This window comes from Desmodus rotundus, chromosome 7 (genome assembly GCF_022682495.2).
Source record: "Desmodus rotundus isolate HL8 chromosome 7, HLdesRot8A.1, whole genome shotgun sequence".
NCBI classification, from domain to species: domain Eukaryota; kingdom Metazoa; phylum Chordata; class Mammalia; order Chiroptera; family Phyllostomidae; genus Desmodus; species Desmodus rotundus.
Genome location: NC_071393.1, coordinates 12657917 through 12679941, shown reverse-complemented (window position 1 = coordinate 12679941; position 22025 = coordinate 12657917). Strand labels below are relative to the sequence as shown.

General features: G+C 53.3%; 2 protein-coding genes across 10 annotated transcripts in view; both read right to left on the bottom strand.

Moving 5' to 3' along the window:
• Positions 1 to 18610, bottom strand: part of CABIN1 (calcineurin binding protein 1) — a 133159-nt gene extending 114549 nt beyond the window's left edge. For 8 of the 9 annotated variants that reach the window (XM_053927764.1, XM_053927766.1, XM_053927769.1 and 5 more), the window contains exons 1-9: positions 18184 to 18610; positions 13126 to 13201; positions 12155 to 12247; positions 11780 to 11893; positions 8437 to 8571; positions 7398 to 7578; positions 5296 to 5425; positions 3780 to 3929; positions 623 to 909 (exon numbers count right to left, since the gene is read on the bottom strand). In XM_053927764.1, coding sequence (XP_053783739.1) covers positions 623 to 909; positions 3780 to 3929; positions 5296 to 5425; positions 7398 to 7578; positions 8437 to 8571; positions 11780 to 11893; positions 12155 to 12247; positions 13126 to 13128 — 1093 coding nt within the window. In that variant the 5' untranslated portion in view covers positions 13129 to 13201; positions 18184 to 18610. Of the gene's footprint in view, positions 1 to 622; positions 910 to 3779; positions 3930 to 5295; positions 5426 to 7397; positions 7579 to 8436; positions 8572 to 11779; positions 11894 to 12154; positions 12248 to 13125; positions 13202 to 18179 lie in introns of all 9 variants that reach the window. The other variant, XM_053927765.1, reaches the window with a different exon arrangement.
• Positions 18611 to 20655: 2045 nt separating this feature from the next.
• DDT (D-dopachrome tautomerase) lies at positions 20656 to 22016 on the bottom strand. The gene is made up of 3 exons (XM_024567176.4): positions 21844 to 22016; positions 21327 to 21502; positions 20656 to 20910 (listed from the first exon to the last, which is right to left on the bottom strand). The coding sequence occupies exons 1-3, from the start codon at positions 21949 to 21951 to the stop codon at positions 20838 to 20840; spliced, it is 357 nt and encodes a 118-aa protein (XP_024422944.1). The 5' UTR covers positions 21952 to 22016; the 3' UTR covers positions 20656 to 20837.
• Between the last annotated feature and the right edge of the window lie 9 nt (positions 22017 to 22025).

The following is a 22025-nucleotide window of genomic DNA, read 5'->3' as shown; positions in this document are numbered from 1 at the left end:
CACATAAGGGCAGAGAAGAGTCACACATGATTAAGTCAAAAAGTGAGAAACAATCACATATGTGCTCATTCAGAAACTTCTCTAACTGCTAGATATTTTTCAGTGACAGAAAATCAAGAAAAGGCTTGGGAGTTCTTGTCTGAAATCTTTTCCAACCCCAACGATGATAAAAATTGGTAAAACCATTCAAAAGAATACTACCACATGTGGCGGCAACTGTGCCGGCTGCTCCGTGAAGCCAGGGCACTCGGACTGTCAGTGCACAGCAGCGCTGCGTGCTTGGCACGTGGCTGGCAACTGGCAGAACCAGCAGAGGGACCTGCCGGCTCACACCTCACAGGGTGGAAGAGCAACCTTTATGCCAGGACGCGTCAGCCGGGTGTAGAGTGATCCCAAGGAACGGCACCGCTGAGCCCCGGCTCCTTCCCTGAGGGGCTCCGTTACTGCAGCAGCCCCTGAGGAGCAGCAGCCCCAGGAGCAGGCCGAGAGGCTCTTCTGCGGGTCCAGGGGCTCTGGCTTAAACCTCAGACCAGGAGTATCAGCAGGACCTGTCCCTTTGAAGAGACCAGGGCCACCGGCGAACTGGGTCTCCCCAGAAGCCAACCCCAGAAGGCCTGCTCACCCATAGGGATGCCCGTCTCCAGCAGGCTGGGACTGTGCAGCGGGAAGCTGGCTGTGGCCACGGGGGAGTAGGAAAGCACAGGCTCTGCCATGGTCACAGATGGGTTGGCACTGACAGGGCTTGGCTGGATCACGCTGACGGGCGCCACCACCACGGAGGGCACCAGAGGCTGAGTGGGATCCTGGTAGTCAGAAAGGTCAATCCTCTTGCCGAGGCTGGGCCGCGGCGGCTCGCAGGTAGTGAGGTGGTTGTACATGGCCAGCAAACTCTCTCCGAGGCACTTCCAGCTGCAAGGAGACAGTCGCCACGGTTGGTCAGCACCCTGTGGAAAGGTGCTCTGAACACAGGGCCAGCAGGCCTACGGAGAGGCAGCAGAGCTGGCCCGGGGCTGCGATCCCCACAGGTGCAGGGAGAGTTGTCATGGCTTTGTCACTGTCGTTACTGACAAAATCCTGAGTCTAACACAGCGGAGATGGAGCAGCTGGGGCAGGGGGAGGGGCCTAGCACCCTCCCCTCACTCCCTCAGAAGCCCCCATGCATGCACCTCAGCCTCAGGCCCCTTCAGCCTCAGCCAGGCAGGCAGGCATCAAAACCACTGACTCACTTTCCAAGCTCCTTCCCTACAGGGCAAATCTTTAAGGCATCTGTGACATTTCTCTACTGACACTAATCTGGGGGTATTTTGCAGGGGGGAGGGGAAGGAGAAGGCTGCTAACAAGGACGGGGTCTAAGGAGCTAAATGGGCCCCTGGGCCGGGTCTCTTGGGAGCAGCATCGCAGCAGATCCCCACGTGGGCCAGAGCTGCTGGACGGCAAGCCAAGACCACTGCGTGTTACAGTGTGGTGTGGTGTGGTATGCAACAGATGCTGTGTGCTATCTGTTGTGTTCTCTGCTGTGACATGTGTTTTGTATGTGTTGTGTTTGGTACAATGTTGTATGGCATGACATATCCGTCCATCCATCCCCCTGAGTGCTCTGAGGCTAAACCCGAATTCTCAGCCTGGCCCCATGGCGCTGCACAGCCAACTGGCCCAGCCTCACCTCACACCCCCCACACCCCTGCCAGGCTGGCTTTCTTTCAGTTCTGCAGACTCACACTTCTGCACACCACGGGGCCTTCGAACAGGCTTCCCTCCGCCCGGAAACAACGCTCCCACTCACACTCCAACCCGCACGCCTGCTCAATGTCCACTACTCCATCAGGCTCCTGCTCTGGTATCTAAGCCTTCTCATCCCCCAAAGCAGTGTGGACCCCCCCATGCTGTGCTTCTGTCCTCAGGGTGCTCATCAGGTTGGGGTGTGTGCTCCATCTGGGTGACTAACTGCCCCTGGGGTCACCCCATGAGGGGCCAGACACCACTATGTTGAGCCCCCAGCACAGAGCACAGCGCCCGGCATGAAGCTGGCATCCAATAAATACTGCAGAAGGAATGAAAAGGATGGTGCTTCAAAATCCAGAATCTAACCCAATGGGGGCTCCTAGAACTGTAAGGGGTTTCTTCCTATTCTTTCCCTGCCTTCAGTCAGGGCTAATCCAGACAGGGGAGAACCTGCTCATCAGATGCGTCGTGCTGGACCCTTGAAGACACCACCTTCACCCACTCGTGCCTTGTTTGTGCCTAGTAGGCACTGAACAGACCAGGGGACGGCAAACTGTGGCCCTCCGCATTTCTACACGGGTAAGAACGGTTTTCTCTCTCTTACACACACACACACAAACACACACACAAACACACACACAGCAAAGATGGTACCTGGCCCACACAGTCTAGCTATTTACTGTCTGGTTCTTTACAGACAAAATGTACCAAATCCTGGAATAGGTGGTGGCTATTTTCAAGCCACACACCCTTTGCTCCCAGACAGAGGACCTCTACAGTCTGCCTGTACTAGCCCAATCCCATGCTCACCTGGCAAGCGACACCTCCCTCAGCCAAACCACCCCCTCACGCTTCCATCTGGCCTTTCCCCTGTGCCAAGAGGGCAGCCGTGACAGTTCTCAGCTTCCTTCCCCAGTGACATCACCGCGGTCCCTCACAGCGTCACGCCTCAGGACTTCCACTCCTTCACTGTAACAGGGAGGTACACAGGGCCCCCCCAAAACCCTCAGCCCTCTTGGTTAGGGAGCCCGCACCCACAACAGGATGGGCTCCTGACCCAGCTAACGAGACAGCAGGAAGAGCACCTGACAAGAGCCCCAGAGCATCCCAAAGAGCAGCCCTGTCTCCCTGGCCGCCTCAGCGCCGGTGTGGGGAGACTTTCCTGGGCAACCCGACACATGGGCACAGACAAGCAGCAGCAGTAACTCGGGTCGGAGCCAGGCCCTCCTGAGTGTGCGCTCAGTGCCAGTTCTGCGCTGGCCACCAGGGGTTCTGTGTAATTATCACCACGACTCCACAAGAGAAGGATGCTGCCCTCCCCACTTTGAGGGAGTGGCATATAACATCTCTAGGGTCACCCAGCTCGGGGTGCCAAGGTTAGGCCCAGGTCCACCTGATCCAGGACAGGAGCGACAGGTCACTGTTTGACAAAGCCTCTGCGTAGGAGAAGGGGGCAAGGGCCGCTGCTGCCGAGGCATGTTAAATTGAAAGATTCAAGATTCAATGGCAGAATTTTAAAGACAGAAACTGCACACCAGATCACACTGAGGCGCTAAAACTACCCCAATTCCATTGGGTTGCCAAACAGCGGCTCGTCCTGCCCAGGCTGGGCCTGGGCATGGAGGTGGCTCTCACACACCAGGGGACTCACGAGGGTCCTGGAGGGAGAGCACAGGCTTGTGAGCTGGGGAACCCAGACCTGCGGTCAACTGCAGGCTCCCCACTCACCATGTGGCTGCTCTGAATCTAGCTTCCGCCTGCCAAGTGTTTGCAAATATTAGTTTCCTTTTCTTGTCTGGGTAGGGCGGACTGAGAGGGACTTACAGAAATGTGGCAGGTGGATGGGGTCAAGGATGGCAACAGCAAAGAGGGACTTAGACTATACCTACTTGGGACAGGCCTGGCTGCTTCTTAGCGGTCAAAAACTAGGCCACACGCCTGCAGCCATGTCAGCGTGCACCCAGGCCCCACCCACACCACCAGCCTGGAGTCAGTCTCTCAGTCTTGTGTGGGGCCCCCCAGCCGACCCAGCACCCCTAGAGGACCAGGCAACCTACGTGAGAAAGGGGATGGGCTGCACCAGCTTCAGGTCTGGCTCCTTCTCCCTCACGGTCAGCGCTTGCCTCTTCTTCCGCAGCCCCAGGGCCTCATCCATGATGGCCTGTGTCTCAGCTGCGCTCACGGACACATCGTGGATTGACATGTCGCTAACAGCACAGCGGGTAGGACAGGGAGAAATTACAAAGTTACAAACCAGAGCCAAAGCTGAAACTGTACAGGCAGGGATGCAGTTAATACCCTTTAATCTATATTAATTATCTCCACCAATAAAATAACCACTTGAGTCTGGCCTTGGAAGGGCAGTAATTAACGTTCTTAATACCCACATACACTAGAAATGACTAACACCCTTTGTTCCTTTACAGCTCACAATTGAGCAAGGGTTTTCACATGTATTAACAGTATCAGAGTAATGTCAAAAGCCACAGGAACATAAAATCTGGCTAGTTATTTATAGAAAAATCTTAAAGACGTTAACTAGCCATACTGCCCACCCTAACACCAAGGTATCAGGCCAGCCGGGCTCCCCAGAGTCCTTGGTGTCTCCAAACTACAGAGAGGGTGGGACTCTGAGGCCTCAGGGGCCCTTCCCCAGACACCCCTCTGCCTGAGGTGGCCCAGCAGCACCTGCCCCCTGTCCAGGCTGCCCTGATGTCCCCCATCAGGGCTTCACCAGAGCCACTTGCTTAAGGACTCGCCTGTTTTATGTCTCTCTCCAAAGGTCGGTCCCCTCGGGACAGATGTGAACAAGAGACAGCCTAATAAGGGACAGACAGAAATAAATCACCCCCCACCACCAGCTGAGTTCTAGGGGCCAGGGAGACACCAGAGGGCAGAGGAGTTGGTTCAGCTGGAGGGCTGGGGCAGGGAGGCGGCCCGAGCTGGGAAGGTGCTGGCAGGGGCCCAAGAGCTGGAACACAAAGGAGGCGCAACAGCACAGCACAGGGAGAGGTGGGAGGACAGCACTCCAGGTGAGTGTCCCGTGGGAGCCGGGGTACAGGACAGGACAGAGCGCCATGGGACCAGGCCAAGAATCGCCCAAGGACCTGAGACAGTTCTCTTCCTGGGGGAGGGAGAGGCAGAACTGCCGAGGACCCCTGGGCAATGCTGTCAAGCATGGGTTTTGTTCTGGAGCCAAGGCAGGGATGGCACAGGATAAGGGGTGTGCATGGGAGCAAAATCCTGGAAAGGGGAAAGGCGAGTGTCAAGGAGGCATGGTGGACATCGGGCTACTACAAGCAGCCAGAGAAGAGCTGGCTGTCACCAAGAACCAGCGGGGCAGTGGGGAAGGAGGGCAGCAGCCAGCCAAGCAGGTAGTGCTGAGATCAGGCACGTAGCTGAGTAATACACAATGCCAGTTCACCAGAGGATGATGAAGGGGATGAAGTACGGGGGCTCGTCCTCTAGGTCAGGACCTCACAGAACTAGGTGCACACACCTCCTGATATTCGCCAGCTACTCAGGGAGGGAAGAAGGGGGTGTAGACCCAGGAAGGAGAGAGGCAGGACCTACCACTTAAGAAACATGCGGAGGGAGTCTTTCCGGAGACAAGGCTGCTCCTCAAAGATCTTCTCCTTGAGAACCAGCCCTTTGCTGTACCGGCAATCCTTCTCCAAAGCTTTGCAGATGAAGTACAGACACGCTGGTAGGGAAACAAACAGTTACGACTTCTGAGCGTGCACTCTGAAGCTCTACCCCTGCCAGTTAATGCCAGGAATGTGTTCCTGCTCTAGAATCAAAGAAATGGACAGTAGACAATAACAAGACCCCCTTTTCACTGATTCAATCAGGAGAGATTTCTGAAAACACTACTACCCACAGGAGGGGGGGCAACCCAACCCCAGCTGGGGAGGACAGACTGAATGACCTTGGGAGAGAACCACAGGCATTACCCACGGCTGACCCAGCACTCCCACTTCTAGGAATTGCTGTAAAAAACCTACGGGGCCCACAATGATGAGCTATTGGCTAGTTGCAAAACAGCCTTGAAAAAAAATCAGGAACCACTCAGGGCCCCATCATGGGAGCCTGGTTAAGGAAGGTTTCCCCAGTCCTCACACTGGGTTGCTGAGCAGCCACTGCACAGGCGGTTGAGGGGTGTGCTTCCTGACTAAAAGGAAGGCCACCAGACAGCTCAGGGAAGAGGCAGGGGACAGTCACAGTGCGACTCCATTTGTACATAAAGGTATGGTATCTCTGGGACCACAGTGGACCAGAGGATGGCCATTAGTGGCTTCCAAGAGAAAACCAGGGAGGCACTGAGCATCTCAATGATGCCAGTTCCCAGCAGGCATTTCAGCTGCAGCAAAGCTAGCCAACCTAGCTGCAGAGGGAAAGCCTGAGAAGTGTCAAGGGAATAAGAGGTGGCCAGCAGGCATTAACCCCAAGCACCCGCTTGCTCATCTCAAACATCTCAATGCCACCGGGAGTCAATTTAACACGCTGCTTCTCCTTGTGGGTTTAAACGAGGGTCACGTCCACCAGGGCTCTCACAGACATACGCATCAGGTCGGCGCCCTAAACCTGCTTTCCCTGCCTACCCTAAGTTTACGGAGCACGACCTCTCCTGCCACGAGTGGGGGTGCAAAGAACTGCACGAGGTGGCCAGGGGCAATAGGCTGAACGCTGATGACCCAAGCTGCAGGAAGAACATCCCAGAAGAAATTAAGCCTCTGGAAGAAGAAACTCTTGGAGTCAAAATAGTGCCCCACGGGGACTACCACATTCTGCTGGTAGGAGTGAAAACCTGGGCAGCCGAGGGAGCCCTGCCGAGAAGAGTACCCGCTGCCATCTGACGCCATCTAGAGGAGGTTTCACAACGGGCAGAGCTCATCTCTGGTGACAAAAGGGAGAAACCGAAGTCCCCTCAGTGGGTAGCAACGACTGGAAAGACACCTGGAGCAGCCTGCCTTCTAGGGTTCTGCAAATGCTTCGCACCTTCACGTGTTTTCACACACACAAACTGAAGGACCTCAGGTGTGCACTTTACTGTGTACGTGTTTTCCCTCAATTTAAAAGATTTAAAAAGTGGCTGCAGAGAACAAGAACTGGAGGTGAGGTCAGGTAAGCAGGCTCTAGGGCTTCTTAAAACGCTCCGTCCTGGAACTGTTTGTCCTTCGAAAGGAAAGGAAAAGTCCTCTGCAAGTCAGCCTCTCGGGCACACGTCCTGGACGTGACACAAGTACTCAGGAGCCCTGCTCGGGGTGCTCCTGGAGAACCGCCCTGCTGCTTTGCAAAGGAACAGGCCGCTTCAAGGTGTAGTGAGCTCCCTGGCACCAGAAAAAGTCAAGCTGCAGCCCTAAGCCCTCTGTCAGCAAGTCATAGGAACAGGTCTGGCACAGAATGGCACAATGCGGGGATGAAATGGGATAACCAAAGGGAAAACTCAGAGAGCATGCTACTTGTTGCTACTACTATAACACACTCGACAAATTCCAATTGAGTGAGAAAGACAAGGAGAATAAAGCAGGGATGCAAAAACACTTCCATTCTCCCTGGTCATCAGGCAAAAAGATTGTCAGTGTTAACTTTGGCTTCCAGCTTCCCCAAGCCACCCTCCCTCCTCTGTCCCTGAAACACAAGCCCCGGGGAGAAAGCACCAAAGCCCAACTCACTTGTGTAGTCGCTGAGGGTGTACAGGACAGTGATGAGGTTGTCCAGGCAGGGCCAGTGGTCAGGGTTGCACCGCAGCCCTTCCTCAAAGGCGTGGCGGGCCAGCGGGATCCGGGTGAGCCTCAGGGCCACGTGTCCGATTTTATACCAGAGGTTCACATCTGTGGAGTCCAGCATGACCGCCTGGAAGCAGCACAAGCAGAGATGCACACACCCTGTCAGCTCTCTCACGGCTGGTGCCCGTGGTGGCGGGAGGGGCGCAGCACCACCCCCCCAAAAAAACCACCCATGAAAACGGCAAACAGATATTACATGGATCGATTTACCTCATTCAGAACCTTTTCTTATATATTTTGTCACTCTGAATATCTGTATTTCTCATATGTCTGACAGAAGTGAAAGTGAAATAGAACTAAAAGAAAATACAAGAGCCCTGTGGGATTCTAGGAAGATTCTGGGTTCTGGAGATAAACCTTGGTTCACATCCCTGCTCCTGCCTGGACCAGCGGCATGACCCTGAGCCTCAGTATCTTCACCATGAAAAGGAGGGTGAGGACACTGTCCTTGCAAGAAAATGCAATGCGTGCACCCAAAGCAGTTAGCTTGGTGTCTGGCACTTCAGAGGCACTTACAGAGATGGTGACAGTCATAGAGAAAGGATGGCAATACCACTGTGAATGGGCACAGGGTGCCAGGCACCAGGCTCTCTTCTTAGCACTGTGTACATACCAATTCATTTAATTTTCACAATCATCCTCTCTCTGTATTACTTCCGTTATATCGGTGTGGACCTGGAGGCCCAGAGAGATTAAGCTCCTTGCCACAGCCACGTGCGCCCTAGGCGGCGGAAGGAGAGCACACACAGGCCCCTGATCTCCAGGCCTCTCTGAACTCCCTGTGAACACCCACAGACCAGGGCCTCAGGGACTACGGCTGGGTGACACTCACTGCAAGTTCTTTTCAACCAGTAAGCCACAGTCTCACCCCCTCCACCAAGAACTTTCAAAAACACCGGGGAGGTGAGCACTGCCAAAACCGCACCTCCAGGTAGAACTCCATGGCCGTCTCCAGGTCCTCTCGCTGGGCTGCCAGCTGGGCCAGGTTCTTATACGTGGAATATTTCAGCATCAGCCCAGGGTGTTTCAGCCCCTCTTTCTCATCACCGGATGAAACTGCCTGTGAACAAAACAGAGGGGTAGAAGGGACACTAGGTCCTGAAGCCTCGGCAGGTGGTCAACAGGACACCTGGCTTCCAGGCTGCCTGCCTCTGCCACAGGCCGGTGGGCCAGTCTGCTGCCGCCCCCCACAGGAAAATGAAAGCACTGCACCAGGTGTGCACCAGGACCCCCTGGAGCTTGGAGCACACAGGGAAGGAAAGCCAGACCACCACGAGGCGGTGTGCAGGTAGTCTGGGCACCAAAAGACACAGACGGAAACCTGAGGGCTCAAGTTTGGATGGTGACAGTTACAGTATTGATAAATCAGTCAGTGGGCCCACACAGCAGTTTTGAGGATGGGGCACAGAGTGTCCCCATCCTGGGGACAGCAAGCAGGGCCTGGAGCTTCTCCCAGGTAGCCAGCATCCCTACACATCCCTACACGTCCCTACACGTCCCTGCACGTCCCTACACATCTCTACACGTCCCTACACATCCCTACATGTCCCTACACATCCCTGCACGTCCCAACACATCCCTATGCATCCCTACACATCCCTACACATCCCTACACATCCCTACATATCCCCACACATCCCTACACATCCCTGCACGTCCCTACACGTCCCTACATGTCCCTACACATCCCTGAACGTCCCTGCACACCCTACAGCAAGAAAAGCGCTGGAATAAGAGCTAGGAAGCTAAGCTCCTGACTCTTGTAACTTGTCACTTGACCATGGAAGTTACTTTAACTGTAAAGTTAGTGTCCCAAGGAGGTCTGTAATGTAAGGTCAGTAATTTCTAACCTAAATATCCAAAGTGAAAACAAGCCCAAAGAGCATAAAGACTGCAAATTTGCTTCACATAAAAAGTCATGACAACTCTTCTGAGAAACCACAGATCCAACAACTGTTGTTCCAGCCACAGGACGCCCAGCGGAACCGGCTGGCGCAAGGAAGTACTTTCGGTGGGTGTCCACACCCTTGTCCTGGGGTACATCACATTCATACATCATTCTTCATGCTCAGAACAGGCAAGACCCAAGCGACCTTCAAGAAACACCCTTTGACCAATCCAAGAAACCCACCCTAGAGCTCTTAAAAGAATCCCATCAAAAACACTGAAGATCTCAAATCAGGCTTCACTCACCATTTTCTACTGTTGTCTGGCTCTTGCTGAAGAAAGGTCCCCAAGAAAGGGCTGACCAGGGTGGGCCCCGACACCTCCGCCCTGCAGCTACAGAACTGGTCCAAAAATGGTGTGAACACAGGGACAGAGACCATGCGTCTACTGCAGAGACTGACCAGTCAGTCAGTCACACATGCACACACCACAGCAGCAGCTCTCGTAACTAACTTCTATCCATCTGACCGGCTGGACTCAGCGCCACTTTCCATTCTCCTCGACATGCTCTGATGCCCACAGGAGCTGAAAAGCGGCCCACCAGCTATGCCCTGCACTTCTAGAGGTCAGCTGTGTTCCAAGCTTGTTTACGCCCCACGGTTGTAGGGCTGTAATTCCATAACTTAGTTTACTACTAAGTACCCCAATGCCAGATGAGTGTGAGAAGAAACTTTTCTGGTCTTTTCAATTGTTCACAATGAGCATGTTTCACTTTTGTTAAGTGAAGAGGGGGAATGCTCTCATAATCTTTTAAGGCGGAAAATGATTATCTAGAGAGAGGGACATACCCACAACCAGAAGGCTGACACACAGCCCTTCAGGCAAAGCCCTGGCCTGGCCCCTGTCTGGTGCTGGCCCACCTGGAATCAGCTGTTCTTAGACCGCCAGCTCAGGGCTGTGCTTGCCCACTCACGCGTCCAAGGCCCGCTCCACTGTGGCCTGACAGGGAAGAGCCACACCTGAAACATGCCCAGCACCTGGCCCATAGCTGGCGCTCAGTAAAAGTGGTATAAAATCATTTTCCCTCTCTGGGCCCTCACTCGCTTCCTACTAAAAGGGGAAGGGCAGGTCCCAATTCCTGCAGCCCTAAAGTAATCTTGACAAGCACAGAATCAGGAGCAGGAAGAGATAAGTTGAGGGAAGAGAAGGAACAGACACTCTCTGCGGACAATGAGAACTCAGCATCTGCCTTGTCAGAGGTAGAACCCATCCAAGGGCAGGGCTTGGGACACAAGTGACTGCCATCCTGGGGTTGTAGGAGACTCTGCTCCACGAAAGGACTACGTGGCCCCGAAATGCCCGTGGGATGAAGTCTGTCCGTTTGCTTACTACACATCATCTCTGTGCTGAGTGCTTGAAAACAGAAATGATCCCCGTCAATGAAATACACACCATCCTCCTAAGTCAATTCCAGGTTGCGACCATTCCCAAACCTCCAGGTCACATCTCCGTGACCCAGCGAACTCACTCACCACTAGCACGGTCCCCACGCGGGGTCCAGGTCCTGCCCTCCCTGCCAGCCCCTCTACACCATGCCCATATCTTCGGTGTGGCTCTGCTCCCTCAGCCTGTCTCTGTGTTGGCATCCGAACCTTCTCTCTAACTGCATTTTTCAAAAGCCCATGGCACACGTACACAGGCTCCCTGACCTCCTGGGCTGCCCGGAGTTCAGGCATTTCACCAAAACGTGCTGCCAACAGGTAGCATGTAGGAATCGGAAAGCCCGGGACGACAATCCTTGCTCTAGTTTTTTTTTTTAGGTTTTACTTATTTATTTTTAGAGGGGAATGGAGGGACAAAGAGAAGGAGACAAGCATTGATGTGCAAGAGAAACAGCAGTCAGTTGCCTCTCAAGTGTCCCCCAACTGGGGACCTGGCCCACAACCCAGGCATATATGCCCTGACCAGGAATCGAACCAGCAACCTTTCAGTTTGCAGGAAGATGCCCAACCCACTGAGCTATACCAGTCAGGGCTGATGTTTCACCAGTTACGTAGCTCTGAGACATCAACACCGTACTGGGCTCCATTTCCACAGCTACACAATGAGGACAATACCCCCACCGGCTTGGCAGAGTGGTTGTAGAGATTAAGTAACAATGACAGCTGACACGTCCAGGGCTCTTACTATGCACCAAGATGCATTCTACGTGCTTCACTGGATTCATTCAACCCTCACAGCACCCGAAGGAGGCACACACACTCTACAGTGGGGAAGCTGAGGGCAGAGAGGAGAGATAATGTGTCCAAGGTTACAGCCGAGAAGTGAGGGGCAGAGGTGAGACCCAGGCCACCTGGCTCCAGGGCCTGCTGGCGCCTCACCTCTCGCAGGAGGCGTGCCTCCAGCAGCTCATGATAGGCCTTGGCAGACTCCTCAAACTGGTCGTGTTTTTGCAGATCCAGGGCCTTGTGATACAAGGCAAAAGCCTCTGCTTCCTGCAGACAAAGACAGGAGACGTTTTCACACAATGGTTTGTCTTTTTTAAGCCAAAAATGTACGTGATGGGAGCTGCAGTCAAGGCCATGTTAACTGTCAGCCGTACCCTCTGGTAGCAGAAACAATCTTAACACTCCAACCTCCCGGGATCTCAGCCCTAAAATCCCATTGAGGATAATCTGAAGGCATTGAGAATGAGGTGCCACCTACAGAAATGAGAAGCACGGTCTGCCTGCAGAGGAAAACCATGGGTTACATACCTGGGCCTCCTTTGTCTGGGTTTTGTGACTTTTAAAGCTTCCTTCATGATCATCCTCAACCGTGGAGCTGGCATTTAAGGCTGCAATTCGAATCTAGAAACAGAGGTTTGACGAAAGAAAAGAGTTGCTTTTAGATGAGAAGCCACCTGTCCCTTCAACAACCCACAATGACTACCACCCCGCTCCATAACCTATTCTGCTGTGAACAGCTATGGCCTCCTCAAAATGTGGGGAATGAATAATAAATGAGCATCTAGTAAAAAAAGAAGTGTTAAGACAGGACAAGGTCTCAAGGTCTGGGCCACTCCTTCTAAATGTTATTCTTGCTAAATGTTAAAATGTAGCACAACATTTTACAGACCAGCTGTGAACAGGATAAGCTTCACAGGAATTCAAGGAATAAATGTAGCAACTGCAAAGAAGAAATCAATCTGTAATTGACCAAATAGGGTACATAAGCAATGGCTAAGCCTCCCTTCAGGAGACAGCTCTGGATGTGAATTCTGTGTCCTTTACCTGCTGCTAGTAGTAAAACTACCTTGGGACAACTGCGTCTCATTCTTGAATACAGCACCCCAAGCGGTGAGCCACTTGAGTTCAGTAGCAGTAAGACCAGAACATGCCTTGGGGATGTACCAATCTGTTCGGGGAGCGTATCCTGGGCAGGGTCCATTGCAAAAGGAATACAGGCTGGGGACATCCAGCCATGACCCAAATAGAGAAAGATCCAGGAATTGGAATAACAGCTTCCAACAAAATGGGTTAACTGTATCCCTCTCTAGCAGCTACGATGAGGTCCTGCAAGCCCCTTCAACAGAAGTCAAGCATTCACACCCTCGAATGTGCCAACACCCAGGAGGAAGGCTACCCACAGTGAGAGCCTTCAGGGCCCACCCAGAAAACACCCCTACCCCCAGGAGTGAAGCAACAGAACACCGACTCCGGCAAACTAGGCAAGCCTCAGTCCTTACCATACTCGGGGCCTCAGCACTGCCGCTTAGCACAGCTCCCCATCACCCGCGAAGGCCGCACCCGTCCACAAGTCTCCTAGAGAGGGCAGACAGAGAGGAGGCCCGTGAAGAGCCGAGAATGTCACAATGCCAGGGGCCCACCAGGACTCCATCCCCAAACCCACAGGTCTTCCCGGCTCTAGGCACACAGGCTGTTGAATGACTGCCTCAGGACAGCTGTGTGGTCCATCACACAGGGAGCGCCTCTGTCCCTCAGCTTGAGCACGTGCCCTTGCCGGGCAAGGCAACGGGTGCCAGGACTGGAAGAGTGAAACCCACTCCTGACCCCAGGCCTCAGTGCTCAGCAGAGGCAAGGGATCTATAAACAGTTTTTTTTTTTCCAAAAGTGGAATAAAACAGAAGCAGGCAACATCTAAGGGTAGAGAAGAATAATTCATTCAAAGGGATCAAGAAAGGTGAGGGAGTGAAGTCAGCCCTTGCATTAGCCTGGAGAAAGGGACAGCATGGCGGTGGATTACAGGGAAGGCCTGGCAGGGAGAGCGGGTGGCAGACAAGCCAGAGACAACAGGGGGCCTGAGAGCGGGGATGGGGGTGGAAGGCAGGAGGGTGCTGTGCCAGGGAATTGGAACTTCATTCCACAGGCGATAGGGGAGCCACTGTGCGTTTTCAGGAGAACAAAACTTTATAAATATAAAGGGGGAAACATTAGAGGTCGGCAGACCAACCTTAAGTCTGCAAAAAGGACAGGACTGGTGCGGAAATCAGAACTTCACGCGCTACTGATGGGAATGTGAAGTGGTGTGGCTGCTGTGGACATTGGTCTGGTGGTTCCTCAAAGTGGCAGACACAGAAATTCCGCTGCTAGGGAGCCACCCCAGAGAAATAAAAACCTACGTCCACACTGAAACTTGCTCACCAGTGTTCACAGCAGCATTATTCACAACAGCTTGACAGTGGACAAGCCCAAATGTCCATCGAACGCTGAGTGGATACGCGAGAGGCAGTGTGTCCAGACGGTGGGTTACCCTTCAGACTGCGGCACTGACTGACACACACCACAGTGTGGGTGCACCTTGACGACCGTGTGCTGAATGAAAGAAGCCAGCGGCAAGAGCCACATATCATCTGACTCCACTGACATGAAATGTCCAGAACAGGCAAATCCACAGAAACAGAAGGTAGATAGTGCGGCTGGGGAAGAGGCACACATGGGGAGTGACTGCTAATGGGTATGGGTTTTCTTTCTGAAGCGATGAAAAGGTTCTAAAATTGACTGTGGTAATGGTCACACAGCTCCGTGAGTACACTAACAGCCACACCTTGCGTAGGGGAACTGTATGGCATGTAGATTGTCTCCGTAAGGCTGTTATGAAACAGACACGCTGGGAGCCTGGAAGGAGCAGCGGCAACGGGGATGAAGGGGACACATTCCAGGGGGCAGACTCACGGTAGTGGACACCTGGAGGCTGAAGGGGGCAACGGTGGTTCTGACCTGAGGAGCTGGGATGGGAGAGGGCACCAGTGAACAAGCCAGGGAGGGCAGGAGAAGGAGCTAGAAAAAGTCCCATCTGAGAGGCTGGCAGAAGGCCCTGGAAGGACCCCCCAGGCAGCAGGAATGAGCCTTAGCAGACAGACCGAGCACAGCACATGCTCCACTTCCACACAATAAAACGTCCGCTGCCGTCGCCAGCAGCACTTTCGGCAATGCCCCTAGCACCGGCCCCCGCAATGGGCCCTGAGTTCTCCAAAGGCCTTACAAGGAAGGAAGTGCAACCCTTTCCACAGATCCAGGAGACTAAAACTTTCCTAGGCTGGTGTTTACTTTACCTCCTGGTTCTACATTTAGAAAAAAGAAGGCTGCTGCTGAAGTCTGAAAATGCTGCTTCGCCACAAACTACGCTATGATGGGCGCAGCGAGCACCATGCAATATGGAAGAACTAATAAGACCACAGTAGAAGCTACAGCATAAAAAAACCCTGCATCTAGCCCTGGCTGGCGTGGCTGAGGGGCTGAGTGCTGGCCCACGAACCCAAGGGTCACCAGCTTGGTTCCCAGTCAGGGCACGTGCCTGGGTTGTGGGCCAGGTGCCAGGCTGGGGGTGTGCAAGAGGCAACTTATCAATGTGTCTCTCCCTCTCTTTCTGCCTCCCTTCCCCTCTCTCTAAAAAATAAAATCTTAAAAACCAAAAAAACAAAAAAGCCCTGCATCTAGCTGGGGGCGGGGGGGGGGGGATAGATAAGCGCTAACAGGAATCCTTGTGCATTGCTGCTATGGGAAACAATACGGTGGTTCCTCAAAAATTAAACTTATAGCCCTGAGCGGGTAGCCTAGTTGGTTAGAGCACCATCCTGAGACACCAAGGCTGAGGGTTCAATCCCCAGTCAGGGCACATGCAAGAATCAACCAATGCATGCATCAGTAAGTGGAACAACAAATCGATGTTTCTCTTTCTGTCTCTCTCCAAAATCAATAAATTAAAAAAAAATAAACGTAAAGTTACCTACAGGAGTCCTACAGGATGGGCCTGTAATCCCAATCCCCAGGGCAGCACAGGGCCCCCCACCTGAATGAATTTCCACCTTCACTTACAGAGCAGGCACTCAGTAAGTACCTTTGGTTGATCTTTTTCAAAACTCTGTTACTCTAAAAGCTGCTCTTCCTCCTACACCTGAGGCTGTAAGAGGGAAAAATGGAAAGGGTGCTGGGTTTGGAATGGGAAGCTTTCAGTGTGTGGCCAGGCTCTGCCTGATGATGCCTGAGTCCCTGACCCTTTACCAGCCTCAGTTTCCCTGTGTATAAAAAGGGGTCAACAGCCCGACTGGAGTGGGAACTCCTGAACAGAGAACAACAAACTCACTGGGATTCCCCACGGCAAGTCTACAAAGTATGGACCCTCAGGAGGTTCTTGACAAGCTGCAGCTGCATGACACCAGTCACCCCTGCCTCTGCCCCCGCTACCCTGCAGAGGCGGGCAGTTCTCCGGCAGAGGAGCAGAAGACACAGGAGAGGAGCCAGAGGCACTCCTCCCGAGCCACAGGCCTCTCGACCCCACTCTCCATTGGACGGGTGCTAGCTCCAGGTCTCAGCAAGTCTTACCAAACGCCATCTGGTAAGGAGCACCCAGGGAGAGCTGAGAAATGAGGTCTCGGCATGGCAGTGATGGGAGAGCACCAGCACAGCCACCTCAGCCAGGGTCCGCCTACTCCCTCGAGAGGAGAACTCCCCTGCCTCCTGACTCAGCAGCACCTTGCATGCAGGCGGCCAACAACCCCTGGGATTGTGCTAGGTGCCTGCGCCTTCCCCTGGAGCTTCTGTGCGCCCCCGGCACCAGAGTGGGTGTGGGACCAATCTTAGAGCTGACAGGAGATGCACCCTCAGGACAAACTGAATAAATAAATGACCAGGCATGTCAGAGAAAAAAACCAAAACAAAACAGTGAGCTCCAAGTCAGGAGAAGGGTTTCTGGCCCTACAGGCTGCCCAAGCCCCTGCCCATCCCCCCGCCCACCCAGCTCCAGTCAAGGAGGCACCTGGACGCTCAAAGCAGCAGCTCCCAGCGCCTGTGATGACCTGGGTCAGGAGACCTTCAAGAAGCCCAAAGTACAGAAGAGAAAACAGAACTTTCAAGCTTCCTCATTAAGTGAAATAAGCCAATCACACAAGAGCAACACTGTATGATTCCATTTATATGAAATATCTACTAAAATGGGCAAATTCATAGAGACAGGAAGTAGAATCGTGGCTGCCGGGGCTGGGAGAGGGAAGATGGGCGTTGTTTACTGGGGACAGAGTTTCAGTTTGGGATGACAAAAACGATCTGGAGATGGAGGGTGGTGATGGCTGCACGACAGTGTGGATGTGCTTAGTGCCACGGGACGGACTACACGCTTAAAAACAGTCAAAATGGTACATTTCATGTAGTGTACACTTTCCCACAACTTTAAAAAAAAAAAAAAAAAACCCTTAGGGCAGAAAAACAACAATCTAATTGAAAAATGGGGGAAATACACAAACTGAAAATTCACCAAAAAAGACACAGCTGGCTCTCCAACATATGAAAGTAAGTTCAAACTTACACATAATTAGAAAAATAAAAATCCTAACAGTACTTTCCACACCACTTCTCACCTGCCACACCAGCGAAATTAAAGTGTAACAGCACGCGGTTCTCATACATTGTTCGTGGTAATGCAACACGGTACAATCCGTCTGCAGGGGAATTTGACAAAATTCCAAAGGCAGTTAAGCTGCCTTTCAACTCAGCAATTACACTTCTAGGAATCTACCCCGAAGGTGGACCTCCAACAATGTGAGCATATATACGCACAGGGTTATTCACTGCAGCACTGTGTGTAATTGCAAAACACTGAAAACCACCTAACTGGCCTCAGATAGGTGAGCGGATGTATAAACTGTGGGACATCCACACAACGAACTAACATGCTACTGTAAAAATCAGCGAGGGCACGCTCACAGCAGCATTGTCCATAACACCCAAAAAGTGGAAATAAGCCAAATGTCCACCAACCGATGAATGGGTAAGTAAAATGTGGTATATCCAAACAACGGAATATTATTCAGCGATAAAAAACAATGAATTATGGACAACCTGCGTGAACTATGAAAACATAATAAGTCACAGACCACATATTGTATGATCCCATTTATATGAAATGTTCAGAATTATTATATGTTTATATTTACAACAAAAGTTTGCCGACTTCAAACAAAACCACTCTAAGGACACTTCAGTTCTAACCAGTTATCTGTCACACAGAAGGAACCCTAGCTGCACAGAATCCCATCGTCTCACAGTCACGACCTGTAATAATAACCCTGGCCCCCAAAGAGTTAAGGGGCTCCCAAAGCCACTTGTGCAAGCACCTGCGAGCGTCAGCAAGTTCGTCTAGTCCCGTCTGCCTCCTCCAGGGAGGCAGTGCGGTCCAAGTTTTCAGCGTGGAGTCGAGCTGACCCACTAGTTAGCTGGGGGACTTTGAACAACTCACTTCGCCCCTCGGCTCAGTTTCCACCCCAGTAAATGGCGATAATACCACTCACCTCGCGAGGCTGTGAGTGAAGGTGAAGTGAAAGGACGCCAGTCAAGGGTTAGCGCCGGGCTTTGCATCCAGCAGACGCCGAATCAATGGTGGCTCCTTGCTGTTGTCACTGTGAACCATTCCCGAGGCCGAACCCCATCCTAGGCACCCCAGGACCGCGGCAAGAGCTGTTAAATGGCCCGAGGGGCAGCCAGGAAGCCCGGCCTCGTCGCTCTCACTCTCCGGCCTCTGTTTCCCCGACTGTGGCACTGGGGCTGCTGCGGAGCCCCCTCCGTCCGCACCGGCTCCGACCCCGCGCCCGCCACCACCCAGCCCCCCGCTCTTGGATCAGCAGAGCGCGCGCCCCACTCCTGCAGCTGCCCGTAAACCCACTGCCCAGGAATTCACCAGGCGTCTCCAAGGCAACGGCCTGTCCGCCCGGACCCCCGCGCCGGCCGGCTGCGCGCCTGACAACAACACGCGCCCCTATTGGCTCCAGTGCCGGCTCCGCCAGCCAATCAACGAGGGTGCATGCCTCGCTGCCGCCGAGCTCGCCGTGAAACCCTATGGGCCGCCTCCGGAGCCGCTCCGAGCTCGGTGGTGACCCATCCGGAACCTTGGAATTGGTGCTTTTCCTTTGGAGGCGTGGAGCGCGAGCTCGCGGTCGGACTCTCCGCTCCACCACTTATACTTGGGAAGCGCCGAGCTCGGGGCCTAACCCGAGCGGTGCCTAATGACGGGAGGTGTTATTGTTAACAATCTGGGGCAGGTGCTCTGAAGGCAACGGAAACTTGGGGAACATTTAAGAGGGAACTAGAGATGGAACAGCGTTCTCCTTCATGTTACCTGTACTTCATCTCTTCTGAGACCCCCAAAATACAGATACAATCAACTATTGAAAGAGAAGGAAAAAGAAAAAAAAAGAAACCAAGACTTGGTAAATGAACGGCCAGGGAAGGAGTGACAGAATTTCACAGCCCAAAAGAGGTTACAGTTTGGAAGGATTTCTCACAAGGCCTCAGGCTGAGGTTACTCTCTTGGGAGCTAAGCTGTTTAGGGAAGGACTTCGCACTGTGGTTAAAATGCATAGCTACTTGAGTCCAGCAAGAATGATTTAAATAGGAATGAATGTTATGGCTTTCTCTTTGACCTTAAAGACAATAAAATCATTAAGAATTCAAGAGCCAAGTCAAAACAACACTTTACTGATACACCAGGAGTTACAAAAATAATTGTGTGACCAGCGTTGATTTTGAGAGTATATATAGCCTTGGGAGAGGGGCAGTGAACAGAAGCATACAGATGTGTTTCAAAGTTTCAATGAATAACATGCAAACTTGGATGTGGTTCCCACCGTTGAGTTGTACGTTGAAAGATGCTCTGGAGTGAAAGTTGAAAAAAGTTGGGGAGGGTGACCCAAGCACCAGGGAGCTGTGCGGAGAGGGTTTGGAGGTTAGAAACAGTGAAGCCATGCAGGAGCCTCTGGCCTCGCGGTATGAAGCACAGGGGGTAAAGTTCACAGTCAGGGTAGGAGATAATGCTGGAGAGGGGCAAGGGGCCAGTCCCTACAGCAAACAGATGACATCACTCTCACTAGAACAGTGATAAGAGATTTAAGGGGAGACCAGATAGGAGGTTGTTCTTGCCTTGCCCTGGGTCCCTTCTTGGGCGCTTCACCCATTCATTCACATTCAACCCATATTCCCTGAACCCCTCTGGGAAGCAAGACACCCATGTTGGTAGAAGGAATGAGTACAGAAACTGGACAGGTTGCCAGGGGAAGGAACTACAAGCTCTAGCTTTTAATGAGAGTCCTCAGTGGTGGTCTGGTCCAAACACAGCAAGCAGGCAGACACATGTTCCACTGGAAACTATATTGAGACCGAAAATCTCAATTTGGTGTATTTCACTGGCGCACACAAGACAAGGGGATCAAACCTTCACCTGTGCCAGGAAACAGTGCCCACACTGTGTTTATCCTCTAAAATGTAAAAGCATGATATGGTACTGAGGGAAAGTGGGGGAGACCCCATTCATTCAGTTTCTAACCGCAGGAGCTGCATTTCCAGGTTTGCCTTTCTGGGACATGGTGCACAGCTTGAGAATTCTCAGCAAGACTTACAGGAGAAGATGGGAGTTTGGGGATGCCCAGGGAATCCCAGCCTGCCTGGCTCCCCTGCCAGGCACAGTAGTCTGTACAGGGAACTACCTAGGCCAGCCCAGGATGAGGACAGGAGTATCTGGTCAACAGTCAGCAGGAAGGCCCAGGCCGTCAGCCCCTCCCGAGCAGTCTGTACATGGGGCATGGAGAACAGGGCCTCCAGGCTGAAACCTCGGCATCTTCCAATTTAAGCAGCCTACATACCATACATGAAACAGCAACCCTGAAGTTAGGAACCATCCCGCCTCCCAGGTTCCCTAAGGTCCCTTCGTCAAAAACCAACCCCACTGCCCAGGGTGGACCAGAATGCCTTGGTGGGGTAAAGAAGTCATGTTTGAAAGACGAAGCGCTCTTCATTTATTTGGCATGAGAATGGGGAAGAGGATTGTGTGGTCACAGTCATGTGTGCATGTGGGGCTGCCAGAAGCTGGTATCCACCAGGCCCTCACTCTGCCAGGAGACCTCTCTGGAAGAGGTGACCAGCTCACAGATGCCCTGGATGAACTCCGTGCCAATCACAGAAAAGTCATGACCGTCCCCTTCTTGCCAATCTGCCAGGGCTCCAGGGGGAAAAAGCGGATAACTATCCTTCAGGGGACAGAGAAAAAGATGTCATCAGCTGCTTGGCCAACACCTCATATTCCAAGACCCCTAGCCAGGCATCCCCACCATGGGCTCCCAGGCCAGCCTGCCTTAGCCCACCAGGCATTTTGCAAGCCTGCCTCCCCCATTACTGTTCTCCCTCCAACAAGGCAGTGAGCATGCCAGGGGAGGGATAGTGGCTGTACATCAGCGTGGCCCACCGAGGAGTACACTCACAGTCAGAACTTCATTCAATTCCGCTAGCACTCTAAAGGTGAACCCAACACCAGCAGGCCCCAGGACACTAGACCTTTCTGGGGCAAGGGGAGGAATTTACTTTTTTCCCCAACCTCAGGAGGAGCCCTGACGTGCCTCCGGTCGCGCAGCAGACCCAAGAGTGTCCTCTCCCTGCCCCTACGCACCGGTCCTGGCCCAGTGCCAGCTCCTTGGTGAGGAATTCGAAGAAACGGAAGCTGTGGCCGCGGTTCTCCTCGGCCGTGCCCACCACACCAATGGAGGAGACTACCAGCTGCGCGCAGGGCTCGGCCGAGCCATTCACCGCCATAGCCAGGCCGGGCCGCACCGTCACGTTCACGCGCTGCGGGGGACACGAAAGTTTCTCCTGAAGCTGGCACAAGCCACACCCGCACTCAGGACCGGGGAACGCGGGATCGGAGCCGCGCGAGCCGCGCGGAATCAAGGTTAGGGCTTTGGGCCGGGGTCCTTGGAGATCACGTCAGAGTCATGGTTGGGGAAGGCGACCCTGAGAAAATGGGGGGCGGGGGGAGGCGCGAGGTCATGGTGAGCGAGAAGTCAGAGCTTGGTGGGGGTCTCCGGGAGGAGGAGCCGGGATCACTATCGGTAAATCGGCGTGTGAACAGAGCCCGACCCCTGGTCCATCACCCTCTTCCAGCCCTGTGCTCCCCAGCCCATGCTCACGTCCTCGGGTTTGCCCAGGATGGCGGCGGTGGCTGCGCAGAGCCGCTTCTCCAGCCCCGCAGGCACGCGGCCAGCGGGCAAATTTGTGTCCAGCTCAATAAACGGCATATCCGAAGGGAAGACGCGCGACCTGCGGCTGCGAAGAAAGAAAACTGCGGAGTCGAACTCTGCGTTCCCAAGCC

What these genes read in the sequence shown, in the direction of transcription:
- DDT (XM_024567176.4), bottom strand. Translation starts at nt 21,951, where the DNA reads ATGCCGTTTATTGAGCTGGACACAAATTTGCCCGCTGGCCGCGTGCCT. An exon ending in TCCTGGGCAAACCCGAGGAC is followed by an intron (nt 21,503 to 21,843) that starts GTGAGCATGGGC and finishes TGTCCCCCGCAG; the next exon opens with CGCGTGAACGTGACGGTGCG. An exon ending in CTGGCACTGGGCCAGGACCG is followed by an intron (nt 20,911 to 21,326) that starts GTGCGTAGGGGC and finishes TGTCCCCTGAAG; the next exon opens with GATAGTTATCCGCTTTTTCC.